The 13,885-nt window shown below is 42.1% G+C and overlaps 1 protein-coding gene across 1 annotated transcript in view; it reads left to right on the top strand.

The window, feature by feature from the left end:
• LOC128374832 (glutamate receptor ionotropic, NMDA 3B-like) overlaps nt 1–13,885 on the top strand; it is a 69,711-nt gene that overhangs the window by 20,256 nt on the left and 35,570 nt on the right. Inside the window, exon 2 of the mRNA XM_053335053.1 lies at nt 12,900–13,600. Within this exon, the coding sequence (XP_053191028.1) occupies nt 12,900–13,600 (701 nt within the window). The remainder of the gene's footprint in view (nt 1–12,899; nt 13,601–13,885) is intronic.

Raw genomic sequence — 13,885 nt, 5'->3', positions numbered from 1 at the left:
GCGCACCACAAGAGCAACACATTCTTCCACACAGGGTTTTTGATACCTCTTTCATACACTCATAGAAACATCAAAGACCTGTGTTTTGTCACATACATGCAACACCACCCGGGCAACTTGTTTCACACACAGCTCACACTATTATACACATGTACACACACATAAACTCGACATTCAGAGATTCAGAGAAATTGCCATCTAATCCCTTTATTTTGATCTCTAACTGACAATACCGTAGTTGCTGAGCTCTAAGTGGGCCACCCTTGCGCCTATGTTGATGATAACACCAAGTTATTTTCCACAACTGCTCCAATTATACCCCCTGGCTGGAAGCCTTATTGGCAGATAAGTGATTAGGACCTAGTGCAGAGATTTGCACCATTTATTTGATGCAGCAATTAATACTGAAACTGAGGTAACAGAGATCCAGATTAGTGAGTTCATTTTCCTTTAGCCTAAAGAGAAGAGGAAAGATGCCCAGTGATGGCATAGTGATTACATTTATACATAAATGGGGGGTCTTAAAGTCCCGCAGACATGGAATCAAATGGATATTGCTAGAAAATTATCATCAATGTTTATCTGCCCTGCATCCAACTCAGCTTTCCAAAACAATGTCTCACAATCATAGAAGATGATCATGGGCTAAAATATCTATCACATATTCCCCAAGTGGCTTCAAAGGCTCCAGGTTGCAGTCACAAAGTTTGTGATCTGTTAAATCAACAAAACTTGCACTATTGTATTGCCTTTCGGGACCTCTTGAAATTTTACCAATCATGTAAGGAACCATGTGTATTACTGTGCTTTAATTTGATGTTTCATTTGTGTCAAAAATTCTGGGACTCAGAGCAAAACGCATTAAAGCTGGCTGTTGTAGTCTGTGCCAACCATTTCCAGCAAATTAAACGACAATGTGTTGTTTGTGATTGCCCTCTGGAACGATACTGTATAAGCATTTTCTGATCTGATGCCCTCATTGGCAGGAGGACATCACTTGTCAATGTCTTTCCAAACCAATACAAGTCACTGCTACAAAAACAAAACTGTTATATGATTCTACACAACTATGGCTAAGATTTGGTCAGGTCAAGCACAAACCACCGTGACCTCTACCCACTGCAGGCTTTGTGGCTCTAACATATACCCTCTACTACTAGAGATCCTTGTCTCTTGAATTTAACAAAATGCTAAAACTACAGATGCTGACTGATCGTTTTTCTTGGTATGACCTAATCTTTTTTATATGCTCTGTACCTGGTCTCCAGGTGTTTAAGTAAACAGGATGCATACATATGCAGTGTGAAGTGTGTGGAAGAAAGGCTGGAATCAAACAAAACAGTCCCACAGCTCATTTCCTCTCAGATGCTCCCCAGTGGGTTAATTGGCCCTGACATATGCAATGATTACCAAAGTGCCAATAAACAAGGTTGAATGTAAATAACAGGTTAAAACTGAAAAGGCAGATAGAAATATGTGTACGTGCTTTCATCAATCTATGTGTGTATGTATGTTTGATTCTGATGTCATGATGAAACAATAGTGTGTTATTTGTCTTGTACTGTAAATGATCCCGTGCATGTGCCTTTTTAAGGCTGTTTAAAGGTTACATCTGAAGGGAGAAGTTGCTGCAAACAATTAGACATCTATATGCAGGATGAGTCATCAGAATGACTAATGGCACATTTACAATGGAAAAAAGGGCTCAGGGGCTATGGTAAGTGCAAGGATCTTGTAATATTACATGCATTTTTAAAAATCTGTATCTTTCCCCTAGAGCATGTTAAGTATACCACTTTAGCCGTGAAAAATCTTTGTTTGTTTAATGGGTTCCTTAAGTGGGCAAAGCGACAGCTTATTATCTTGTTAAATGCCATCAGTTACATTCACCACTTATGCATTTATAAGGTGCAAAAATCAGGTCTACCTTTAAAAACTGGATGAGAAGGTAAGGATCACTGCTTTGCTCTCAAAAGGAAGCCTTATACTGCACATAAAGCTGGGGATGCATGAAAAGTTACTTCCTGTACTTGGGTTATCTGATGGTATCTGTAACCACTTGGGCATTGGACCAACTTTTTTATTACAGCAACAGAAAGTATAATATATCAGAAGCTTCACAGTAGCATTCTGCATCTACTGCAGGTAAACCTTACTCTACAGTGGTCTAACCCCTAGATCTACATAAGCTGTGAGTGAACTCTGGATGAATGATCAACCAACCTGTAAAAAAACACTGCCATTTTATTATTATCCAAGGAAGGGAACAGAACATTTTCCTCTTGAGAGCCATTTCCTGCAGTTTCACATTTGCATTTGACAACTGTAGAGCTGCTATTTATGTTTTGTAGTTTAGGTTCTGATAAAAAAAGGACATAGTATGATGGATGTATCATAATGTAGCATATAAATGTATTATGACCACTGTACTGTCCTTGAACAAGGCTCTTACTCCTGTGGAGCTACTCAGTGGTCAAGGTTAGAGGAGGATATGCTTGTGCTGTATAATTCTCTGAATATGACAAATGTGTGTGTAAATGTATAAAATGTGAACTATAGTGCATTGCCATAAATAAAAACATGCATGCTCAACAAACCATTCCATGATAAATACAGGCTTAAATATAGATATTACAATGGCAGCTACTGTAGGAAGCTTTCTTCATCTATCTTGAATTAGTGCTGCAACGGCCACTGCAAGTAAACCTGTCCTGAAAGTTAATCATTAGAACAACATTAGCCCAGTTTATTCACAGTTTATTGGCAGACTGAGCTAATGACATGCCCAGATGCACAAAATTTATGTGGGCAGGTGCCTTATGTTTGCCCATGTGTCTGCACAAGGAAGCCAGTAAAGGAGAGCCTAATCTTTAAGGAAAGGTCTACTTTAAAACAATTTGTGTCCTATTTTTGTGGTTTTGGTCATGATTGCTTTTGCTAAAGTATTAATAACATTGTATTCCCCAAGTTAGTGTAAAATGTAGTTCAACAGGGCAAGAGCGAGTCAGAATAGTCAAACTTTCATAAGGGCCAAAGGTAAATGTTGAAATGATTACTTTCACTACTGTTTGTGAACTTCCATCACTTCATAGACCGATTTCCTCCTATAACTTTGACATATCGTTGTTGCAGTTGCTGTGCAGTCATGCAGTTTTCTTGTGCAATGAAGGATTTTTCCTGACACTTTGAGGCCACTCACTTTCAGTTTTCTACCTCAAAATACAGTGTTTCAGATAATCTGGGTTAACCCGTGTTTACGACCTATCTTACTGTCGTACTGCTCGTTTCTTGCCCCAGTTGAACTTTGTTGATGTGTCGCCATGTTCCAAGCTCTCAGCAATAACTTTGATATGTACAATGAGAAAAACTACAAAAAGACCAAACTAGTAAACAGAAGTTTCTTTCTATAGTATCCTAGTTTCAGTGCAGTCATACTGCTTGCATAGTTTGCTATCTGACAATGTCCTTGTCCCCGGTTTTCTAATACAGAGCTTGTGTCTTTTTAAATTACCTTCTCTGAGAACTATTTTCTTGTGCCTTTAACCAAAAACGAAAGTTGACACTGAGAACAAATCAGAAATCTCAGAGCCATTCCCCTAAGGGTGGGTGGGGTACATAGGACAGCGGATTGGTTTGGAACAGTGACAGCGCATTGCAAGGGCATTTTACTGCTGCATTTCATTTCCTGCAAAATGGTAAACACAACAATTTTCCGAGCAATGGTATTCAGATGATTCATGTTTATAATAACACTCACCTGAAATGTGCCTCACATTGATACCTGGAATCATTTTCATGGTAAGTGTAGCATTGTTTTTGTTTTTTCCATATGATTGATACTCCTTTTTGGAATTACTTTTTATTTATACATATTCTGTTCCCGCAGTGGTTACTTCTCAGCAATGTATATTTGATCATGTAGCATCAAAAGTGGGCTGAAGCCAAACAACATGCTCATCTGTGTCCCAAATCAATTCACCCCAAATGGCATCTTAATCGACTGGAACTCACAGTCACATTAGAGAGGCACTTCTGGCGTTTGTCATACATATTACCCCAGATTCAGATTAGAGACTAATAGTCTTTTTGTTCACTTACACTGTCTCTGTCGCTCTTGCTCCCAAATGTTTCCCTCTTCTCTAATTAGCCTCTTTATGCTCGCTCTTGCACTTGAAATCGTTCACTCCCTTCTGTGCATGCTCTTCTCCTCTGTCTCTCTCGCCCTGCCGCTCCATCTCTTCGTCATCTCTCTCTTATAGAGATGGATGAAAGGGGATATCAGGGAGTCTGGGTGGAGAGCTCAGCTGATAGGCTGAATCAAGGCAGGTCATTTACTCACCGCAAGCTCATCCATCCTGGAACACACACATACACATACACATACTTGACTCCATACACACTCTTGCACAAACACACTGCCCCTCTGTCTCTAGGTATAATATTTTACTTCTGGGAAGTGTGGCCTGAGTAGCAGTGCTCCAGACGACCGGAGCACAGAGATTCTTTCCATTAGGAAGTTGTTTGTTTTTCTGAGTGTTGGTGACCAAACAGAAAATTGCTAGCACACCCTAAAACTAAGAAATATCAACCACATTCAGACATGCACCCAGTGCCCAAAGCTCTAGGCACCTCATTACTGGCATGATGTGCTTTCAGCAGTGGGGTATCATGAATAAATGTGTCCCCCCTGACGTTTTTGCTGTTTGCGCCTATGTTCCCCGTGGGTGGACTGTTAATGACATCACGCCACTTTGCATTTGTACTTGGGGAACTGTTGGTATCATTCTCCTGCTTACTAAATAATGTTGCCATCTCACTGGTCCAGCTGCCTGCTGGTGGAATTGCAACCCAGTGAGAGGCTATTTTCTACCCTGACAGCCTCTGTGCCAGCCCGGAACACCCAAAACAGCTTATTTTACCCCCAACATGATGGCATGATTACTGCAAATGCTTGACGCCACCTCCAGCAGGTTAGCAAGTGAGCGAGAGAGGAAGATAAAAATGGGCTGCAGGCAGGGAGAGAGAGAGTTATGATCTAGAAAATCGTAGTGATGGAAAACCAGCGGAAGGTGTTCACGAAGGAGCGGGCGCACTTTATCCCTCCATCGCACGGTCTTCATCATTGACAGATGTGCAGCATAATCAGAATACAGCATGTATGTGCTACTGTGGGACGGATGGATGAGTCAGGAAAGAAAATGCGATTACAGTGGCAATCATAACTCAGATTAGCCTTCCTCTGTACCTCTCTCCACTGTTCAACACGGGAATCAATCACCATCACATTCACTATGCCGCCTCATATCACACACAGGGCCGCACCAAGAGGACAAATATTATTCTCTCCGGCAGAGAAAACAACATTGTCTATAGAGCAAGGACAACAATCGCTCTTTTTAATAAATAACGGCAGCTATTATGATCATAAATAGCAAGGGGGCCAGAGGCTGTTTGTAGGGGGGAGGATGATACACGAATCCATTCAGCATATTTCTGCTGTGGGCTTGTATCTCTGCAACTGAGGGGATCAAAGAAGCTCCTGACAAAAGAGGCGCCGATGCAGCGTGCTGAGATGACAGCCTTCACCAATGCTAGCAGTGCACTCAGCACTAACATCGGCTGACTAGAGACCTGACTAACCAGTCCAGAGCAGCACATGCTCCGTCCCCCCTGCTGTGTCCTTTATCTGATTATTATTGATGACATCAGGACGTTCGCAGGCCCGTGGAGGCTCATTAAATCAGAAGTCAACTGATAATGAATGTGAATACAGTGCACTGGATTACTTCATTTACTTAACATTTACAGACTAGCAGGGAAGGATTTGCATACTTTGATATGCACTTGCATTTTAGTTATTCCCTTTGGATCACCGTTTGATTAAACTGTGCGACTTGGAGTCATGTAGCAAAAAAAACTTCTTCATGGCTAATGTACAAAGCCCAAAGCGCTGGTTTGAGTATGTAATCATTCTGTCTGTGTGTTTGTGTGTCGTAATATATGTGTGTGAGTGTCTGTGTGTGTAGAAGCAGCAGTCATTTGGTTCTTTCAGTTCTTAGTCCGAGGGGGAAAAATGCTAATGCACTCACCGACTTGATCATTGAAATTAATTTGGAGCCATGCTGAGAACAATATTCCATCAAATGGTTTGTAAATCACAGACGTTCGCATTTACACAGTCATGGACAGACTCAAATACTTTGAATACGTGGGCAAGTCTGTGCTCACACATCTACACAAATGTGTCTACCTCGATATGGTTGGTTTGATGCTGATGTACAAAATGAGCGAATCCCATTTTCTCTCATGCTTTTCCTCAATTCAGAATGATTGCTATAAACTCGAAGCCTGGAGGAAAAGAGGAGACATGGCCCATCAAGACGTTTATAGCTTTACCCACCCACTACAATGGCATTTTTATGATGCTACTGTACAACCGCCCCCCCCCGCCCCTCCCCCCCAAGCCACCACACCACTAAGGAAACTAACAAGGTCCTTATGTTTAACGGACTCAACAAACTCATACCACCAACAGTTGCCAAATTGTCACAGCTACGAGCAGCCTAAGCAACGAGTAACCATTCGCTCTAATCAAACCTAATTCCAAGTGTGCTTTACACTTTTCGCCTGCTGTTTCATCTCTTCTCCCCCATGGGCCACAATCTCCAGCATACTTTTCCGCTCAATAGCTGTATGGGAGATGGAGATGCGGAATTGGATCGAGTTAAGGTATTTGCATATGTAATTTAGCGGTGACAATCAGAGAGACATGGCACCAACTCCATCAACTGTTAACTGTGAAACAAGATTTAGCCCCTCTTTCAATCTGTGGCCAGTCCTGTGGTGGCGCCTAATAGTGTGTATCTTACTGCTTATCACTCTGTTTCTCTGAGCCAACAGGCTGTTATGCTTAGATAACCATAGTCATTTGCAGTGTTAAGTGGCTGATTGCCTCATAGTTGTACTTTACGTGCGTGTGCGAGTGTGCGCCATACTTTCATGCATGTGTAAGCGCATAAATGGAATTCGCTGCCCTCGCCTGTATATGTGTATTGTGGATTGGTGTGTGTGCATATGCGCGTGTATGTGCTGCAGCTTCTTTCTCTCCACCGAGCTTAGCTCCAGTCCCTGGCAGCATGGCTGAGTAAGATTAAAGTCACCCATATTACACTTAGCGCCAGGAGACGTAAGGAAATTAGGAGAAAATTAAACAATGCTATTTGCATACAATTACACAACAGCCCGGAAAACCGCTCCGTTAGCCACCGTCTGGTCAACTAAACAGTGCTGCTCAGCTTTGCTTCATTAACTATGCAAACAAATCTGCCTGGCCTTATTCAATCACTGCTGTTTATTTGGACTGTGAGAAAAAAAAAGTTACAGACATTCAACAGTTTCTTTATTCATTATGTATGAGCTAATGTATGCGTATAATGCTAGCTGCTTTTGTTTTGCTCTCCTCACAGGAAACCAGGCTCTGCACTGCAGGTTAATTCAAATCGCTTAGGTTGAATTCAGATTAGTTCACGCGTGCATGCAAGCTCACATCTGCTGTGACATTTTCGTCTGACATATAGGTTACAATATGCTCAGTTTTCATCTCAGGTCTGCGAAATATAAGACGTGCTTCCTGCTGAGAAAATCTTTCTCTGTCTTCCTTGAGACACAAGCACGCTACTATCTCTGATTTCTTCCACAACACGCACAATCACCTTTTTACTTTCTTTCACAAATACGGATATTAAACCACCTATCAATTTCCCTTCCATCTTTCATCTCAAACATATATTCACATCCACACATCTCTCTGGCTCACTGTCTGTCTCCCTATATCTCCCTCCATCCTCCTTACATACATACAACCAACTCACCTGGTGACAGCGCTGGTGAAATATTAATGTGTTCAGTGAAGTGTTGTTGTTTGGAGTGCTGGCCTGACCATGAGCTTTGTTTCTGGGCATAGGAAAAAGCTAAGCAGTCATTCAGAGGCTCAGGCAGGGGTCCACCCTGCTGGGTGCAACAGTGAGGACAACTCCGACCAACTCTCTTCATTGGTGCTTTGCTCGATGCAAATCATTCATGGTGAAAAACTATTAACTCAATAATCATACTGGCTGTTAAGCTCATCCGGGGCCACAGTGGGCTTTCTAAATAAGTCAAGCTGCAGCGAGTTAAAGAGATCCCCAGCCTGAAGCTGTGTGGGAAGGAAGAGGAGAAGATATCCGCTTTTTCAGAGCTTCAGCCTCACATCTAAGGCCTCTTTAGCCTTCCTCCACCACCCAAATCTTGAAACTCAAACACACGCACACACGCACACACGCACACACACACACACACACACACACACGCTCAAACAAGTCCCACCTCCAACTTGCTTTTAATAAGCTCTGAAACTGCAGGTGCGGCTGTTTCTTTTCTTACAGTTGTGTTTGTTTGTTTTTTTTCATACTGGGAAATATTTTCTTCTTTTTGGCATTATGCATTCGGTTTCACACATTCCAAGTGTTGATGCTTTTCTTATAGAGGCCTAAATAAGGAATGAGCATAGTAAGTGGGAGCTGCTCTTTCCTGTTCTGATTCAACGCACTCATGTCAGTTTGCTTACTCCACATTGCCCAAAGATCCCTCTGGGTTTATCCTTGAGTATTCGCTCCTCGGTGTGTTTGTACTGTATCTGTGTTCTTGCACGGGTGCCTGTGTGCTTGTTTGTTTGTACCTGCTTGTATATATATGTGTGTGTGTGTGTGTGTGTGTGTATGTGTGTGTGTGCGTGTGTGCGTAGGTTTCAGGGTATGCGCTTGTGTACATCCAGTTTATTTGAAGACCTGAAAAGGTTTGGACAAGCACATCAAACACTACTCTTCATTTGTTTGGTAGAAGCAGAGGTTCAGTTCAGGGCCTCTAATTTGCAGATGTGTGAGAAGAGGTATGGATTTTATATTTTATACTGTAATAATGCTGACATTCCTTCTAGCTGTGCTTATCTTGCATCCTTAGTTCAGAGTCTTTTCTAACCTCAGAGCTTGGCAGATGGAGCTTTTTACCTGGGAATAGAAAAAAGATAAGAGCATACACACACCAAAATACACACACACACACACACACACACACACACACACACACACACACACACACACACACACACACACACACACACACACACACACACACACACACACACACACACACACACACACACACACACACACACACACTCTCTGGAGGTCCTTACAAGTCGAAAACATGTACCTCCTTAGTGAAAACATCCATTACATTCCTAACTAAACCTGAAAGAGACCCGATCATCCTGAGTCTGGACCGACCTGAGCATCAGAGCTGGACTTAGACAGCACCATGGCTGACAGGATCAAGTCTGTTTGTGTGTACCTGGTCCCTGCACAGTGACAAATATTCCCAAACAGAATTGCCTCACAATGCTTTCAGGAGAAACTGCTGGTATTCTTCTAACGTTGCGGTTCTAGACAGTAAAGCCACCTTTTATCTCGTCTAGACTGTGACATCATAAAGAAATACTACCTGCATTCCTCTACAGATCAAAACTGTATTCAGGTTCCCTCAGGTTCAGTAAAAAAAAAGACATTTTAAATTCAAATGCCTGATAACTGCAGCAACAAAGTTGGGCCCGACCCAAAGCAAAAACACAGGAAGTCAAAAACAAACACAAATTTGTGGCGACAGCCTCAGTGGAAGATCTATCATAAGCATTCAAACACAACTATGCCAACATGCATAAAGACGTATATTAGTCACATGCATACATTATATCTGCCATGTCACAGGGATAAACATTGACGCTGCCAGCTTGTTTTTAAGACTTACTGGATTAAGCTCAGTGTTGACTGGCAGGGATTTTATTGTTCTTGATACATTTATATGTTTTAAGGGGCTATATGTAGGGTTTTGTCAAAGTGTAATTAAAGTGGCTATAATCAGTATTTTCAAATTAACAATGGATCGCATGACTTCCAGCATATGAAAAGAGTTGCTTGTAGTGGTGAATTCCACAGATAAAATATCCTCCCACTCCGCAATTCCACTCAACTCTACATAGCGTTTTTGCGTCTTTCAGCTTATTGTTTTGTTTTTACATCCTGCAGCTGTACTGTGTTTGATGTGCCCTCATCAACATAATTTCTGGCCACTGCAGGCAGCTGTTAAACTGTGATAAACTCACTCTATACTATCTGGCCAGCAACAAACTGCACACACACAAAGATAGCGACAAGCTGGTAAGCATAGTGGAGCATGTAGCATACTGAAAACAGAGCTAAAAGGGAATTAATGCAAGTCCAAGTGAATATGGGACTCCAAATGAATGCTAATGCTGTGCTGTAACTGCTGGATGTGCAGGCATCTGTTTGTTAACACCTTTGCCATATCAGCTTTACAAGGTGATAACATGTCAATGTTGGGCTTACAGCTTGTGTCCGCTTGTTTAAAGACTGTTTCAGACAGCTAATCCCTTGGTTAAAACACACCTACAGTTGACTTTACCAAATGTTTCCAATAATAAGATTGTAGGTGTGTTTTTATTCAGAAACCTTTTGGTGATCATCCTTTTTTGGTGCTTTTTTTTTGTTATAATGAATACAAACTATTCATAACAAAACTTTTCAGACAGTGCTGTACATCATGTTTTTACCTATAACCACAGCTAAGAATGCTCTTTTGGGTGTTATTGCTCTCATAGATCATGATAATTAATTGTGCAGAAACATTCAAATGCAGAAAAAGTGACTGCGGTTGTAATAGGTAATAACTCTCCTGATGTGCTGTTTTAAAAAAGATTTATTGGGTCCAATTTGGCGCTTGTCACATTTGATTGCCCACATTTTCTTTTTTTTTCTCCAAAACAGCAGAGTGCTTCCCCATCTTATGGGCTGGAACTCAAAAAAAGGCTCATATCCTCACAATCACATCACACATCCCACATCCCACATCTTCTTCCTCCATCGACTTGAATTTGCTTTCTCCACAAACGACAGCAAATCCAAATACAACTGGTATATTCCTCTGCTTAGCTCTTAATATTATTCTCACGTCCCAGCTCTTGGAGTAATTCTACGGTTGTGCTTATTTGTGAGTCACTCTGGATAAGAGCCTCAGCTATACACTTCAAATGTAAATAAAAATTGAAAGAGAATCCCTCCAAAACTCAATCGAGTTAGCCATAATTGTTAGTGCAAAAGAAATAATATAACAATGCTGGTACAGAACAGCTGACACAGTTGTGGGATGTGCTGCAGATGATAATTACAATTAATTTGACAATGATGTATTTAGGAAGAATCATTCTCTGGTTTTCTAACACGCTACATTCACTAGAAGCATCATTTACAGCTTTTTTACAAGATTCACACTCATCCACTGTGTGCCACATGACCCATTTTTGTATATTTTTGCCACTTTTTTGTCAGTACTGCAACATCATAACATATCCCAGCATACATTTAACTATACATTATTATTAAAGGGATGGGTGGCTCTTACCCAGAGCAACTAAAATATGAGAGCAGTTTTAGATTTACATACTATTTCCTCCAGCTGCCTCAAGGTTTTGATCTTCTATCGTCACATTTTGGGCTTTAACGAAATATGCATGATGTCAGTTTCATTCCCAATAGTGACATGCTGAATAATAGTAACACCTGTAGTAGGCACTTTCTTGCCATCTCTATTTCTCTGTGCCACCCGCTGCCATGTAACCACCCCACCATCCAGCATCCCTACCTTTCTGGCACCCTATTGAGTTCAAACGAAGACTTCTATCTTTGTTTGTTCCCTCAAACGCACCGAACCTCTCCCAGGAGGATAAGTACATACGCTCCATTAATTCATCCATGTCTCGGTGGACTTAAGTCAAATATCTTTTTCTTTCGCTCTTAAGAGACTCAAGGACTTTCAGCAGAGGGTCACTCTGTTTACTTTGTACTCCCGGGTGGGATATATCCATGTGAATGAATGTTTGCGAATGTGGGTTGCAGTTGGCTTTGGATATCTGATAGTCAGACACATAAGCGTGAGTGTGTGTATTCCATAAGTTTATCTACACATTCAATATGTACCTGCATGGATATACAGTATGTGCATATTTAATTAACTACCTGTGTGTGTGTGTGTTTGCACATGCACTTAAGATGCTCAAAATGTGTATGCATTTGTGCCAGAGGGTGTTTATGTGCATAGTGTGTCAAGTCATGTTAAGCTCAACTTTGGGGTTCTCCATATAAAAGCAGTCTCCCCCTCAACCTTGCCTGGAGCACTGATAGGATGAAAAATGGATAGAAGCCCCCAAAGGAAGGAGGGGAAAGGTCCATCTGTGAGCTGCATTCAAGGACAACAGTGTTATCCATTTTGGAACAGTATGAAACAAGCCAGTGTCTTCAGTGGGGTTTGGAAATGCAGGCTTCTGGATGAACTGTGGATGCTACTGTTGTCTTGCCAAGCCAACTGTGATGTTGCAGATTAGATGCGAAACATTGACTCCTTGTTTGAATCTGTGCAACTCTTCTCATTCAGGGAGAGAGAGATAATGAACAAATGTGACTGATTGTTTCTGATCAGTGTTGTGGTGAATTACTGCAGCAACAGGGATTGTTTTGCACTACTCTGGCTCTCATAAAAGCTGCGTTTAATGTGATTTTACGTTATTCAGCCCCGAGGTGTTGGGGCTTGGTTATATCTATTAATCTCCGTTTTGATCTTGTTTTCACTTTTCTCTCCTCCCTTTCTTCTTCTTTCTCCCATTTTTGTTCGCTCCTCCATCACTGCACTTTTATGTTTTCCCCCCTAATTTTCTCACTCATTTTTCTTTGTTTCTACTCTTTTTTCAATTTATTTTAACTCTTCCACCCTCTCTTTCCTGCACTCTTTGACAGAATCAGTTCCACCTGCAGATGTCAGCCCGTGTGCCTCCATCAACTCTGGGCAGCCTGCTGCTGGCAGTCCTGCAGGGGGGAGATGGAGAGAGAAACAGAGGAAACTGGGGAGAGAGCAGCTGGGGAGGTGCAGCTGTGATTTGCCCTGGGTGGGAAGAGGGCGGTGATGGGTTGCTCTCTCACCTGCAAAAGCACAGTGGTTCTGCCTGGCATTTGTGGGATATCATCAACCTGACTCACATCTCAGGGGCGAGGGATAGAAGAGGGGAGGCCAGCGAAGAGAGGCGAGAGGATCAGAAGGAAGAAGAGGCTTTGAAGATCCTTTCCACTCGTTTTCTGCGCTCCCCCTCTCCACTTTCCTCTGTTCTCCTCCTGGGCTCTGACCCCGAGTGTCTGTCCTCTGTCCTGCGTGCTGCTCAACGCCTGGCTCCAACACTACCAGCACTACAATGGATCATGGGTTACCCCCTGTCGCCAGACTCGCTACACACCTTAGGGGGTCCCCTTGGCCTGTTAGCCTACGGCGAGGTCGGCCGCAAACCAATCAGCTTCTACATCCGAGATGCTTTGCAGTTGATTGGACGAGCAGTCACTGCAGCGACCATGGTGAGGCCGGACTTGGCACTGATCCAGAACACAGTTAATTGTTACGACAAACCAAACCGACACGAGCTGCCCTCTTCAGGACAATACCTGGCCAGGTATATGCACACATACATACATACATACATACATGCAGAATACACACACTAATTTGTACCTTTATGTTCAATGTGTACTGTCTGTACCTGTAAGCTGATTGGTCAAAAGTTGAAGGTCCTACCACTCCTCCTTCTTACAAAGCCCAATATACAGAAATGCAACACGCAGTAAAGATGTCAAAAGACTCCCACTCGAATGTTTTGCCTCACAGGTCATAAATAGGCTTGCAGGCCTGTAACTGAACGCACAAACTTGAAAAATGTTTGCAGGCAGACACAAAAATC

Source organism: Scomber japonicus, chromosome 16 (genome assembly GCF_027409825.1).
Source record: "Scomber japonicus isolate fScoJap1 chromosome 16, fScoJap1.pri, whole genome shotgun sequence".
NCBI classification, from domain to species: domain Eukaryota; kingdom Metazoa; phylum Chordata; class Actinopteri; order Scombriformes; family Scombridae; genus Scomber; species Scomber japonicus.
This window is presented reverse-complemented; position numbering and strand designations above follow the sequence as displayed.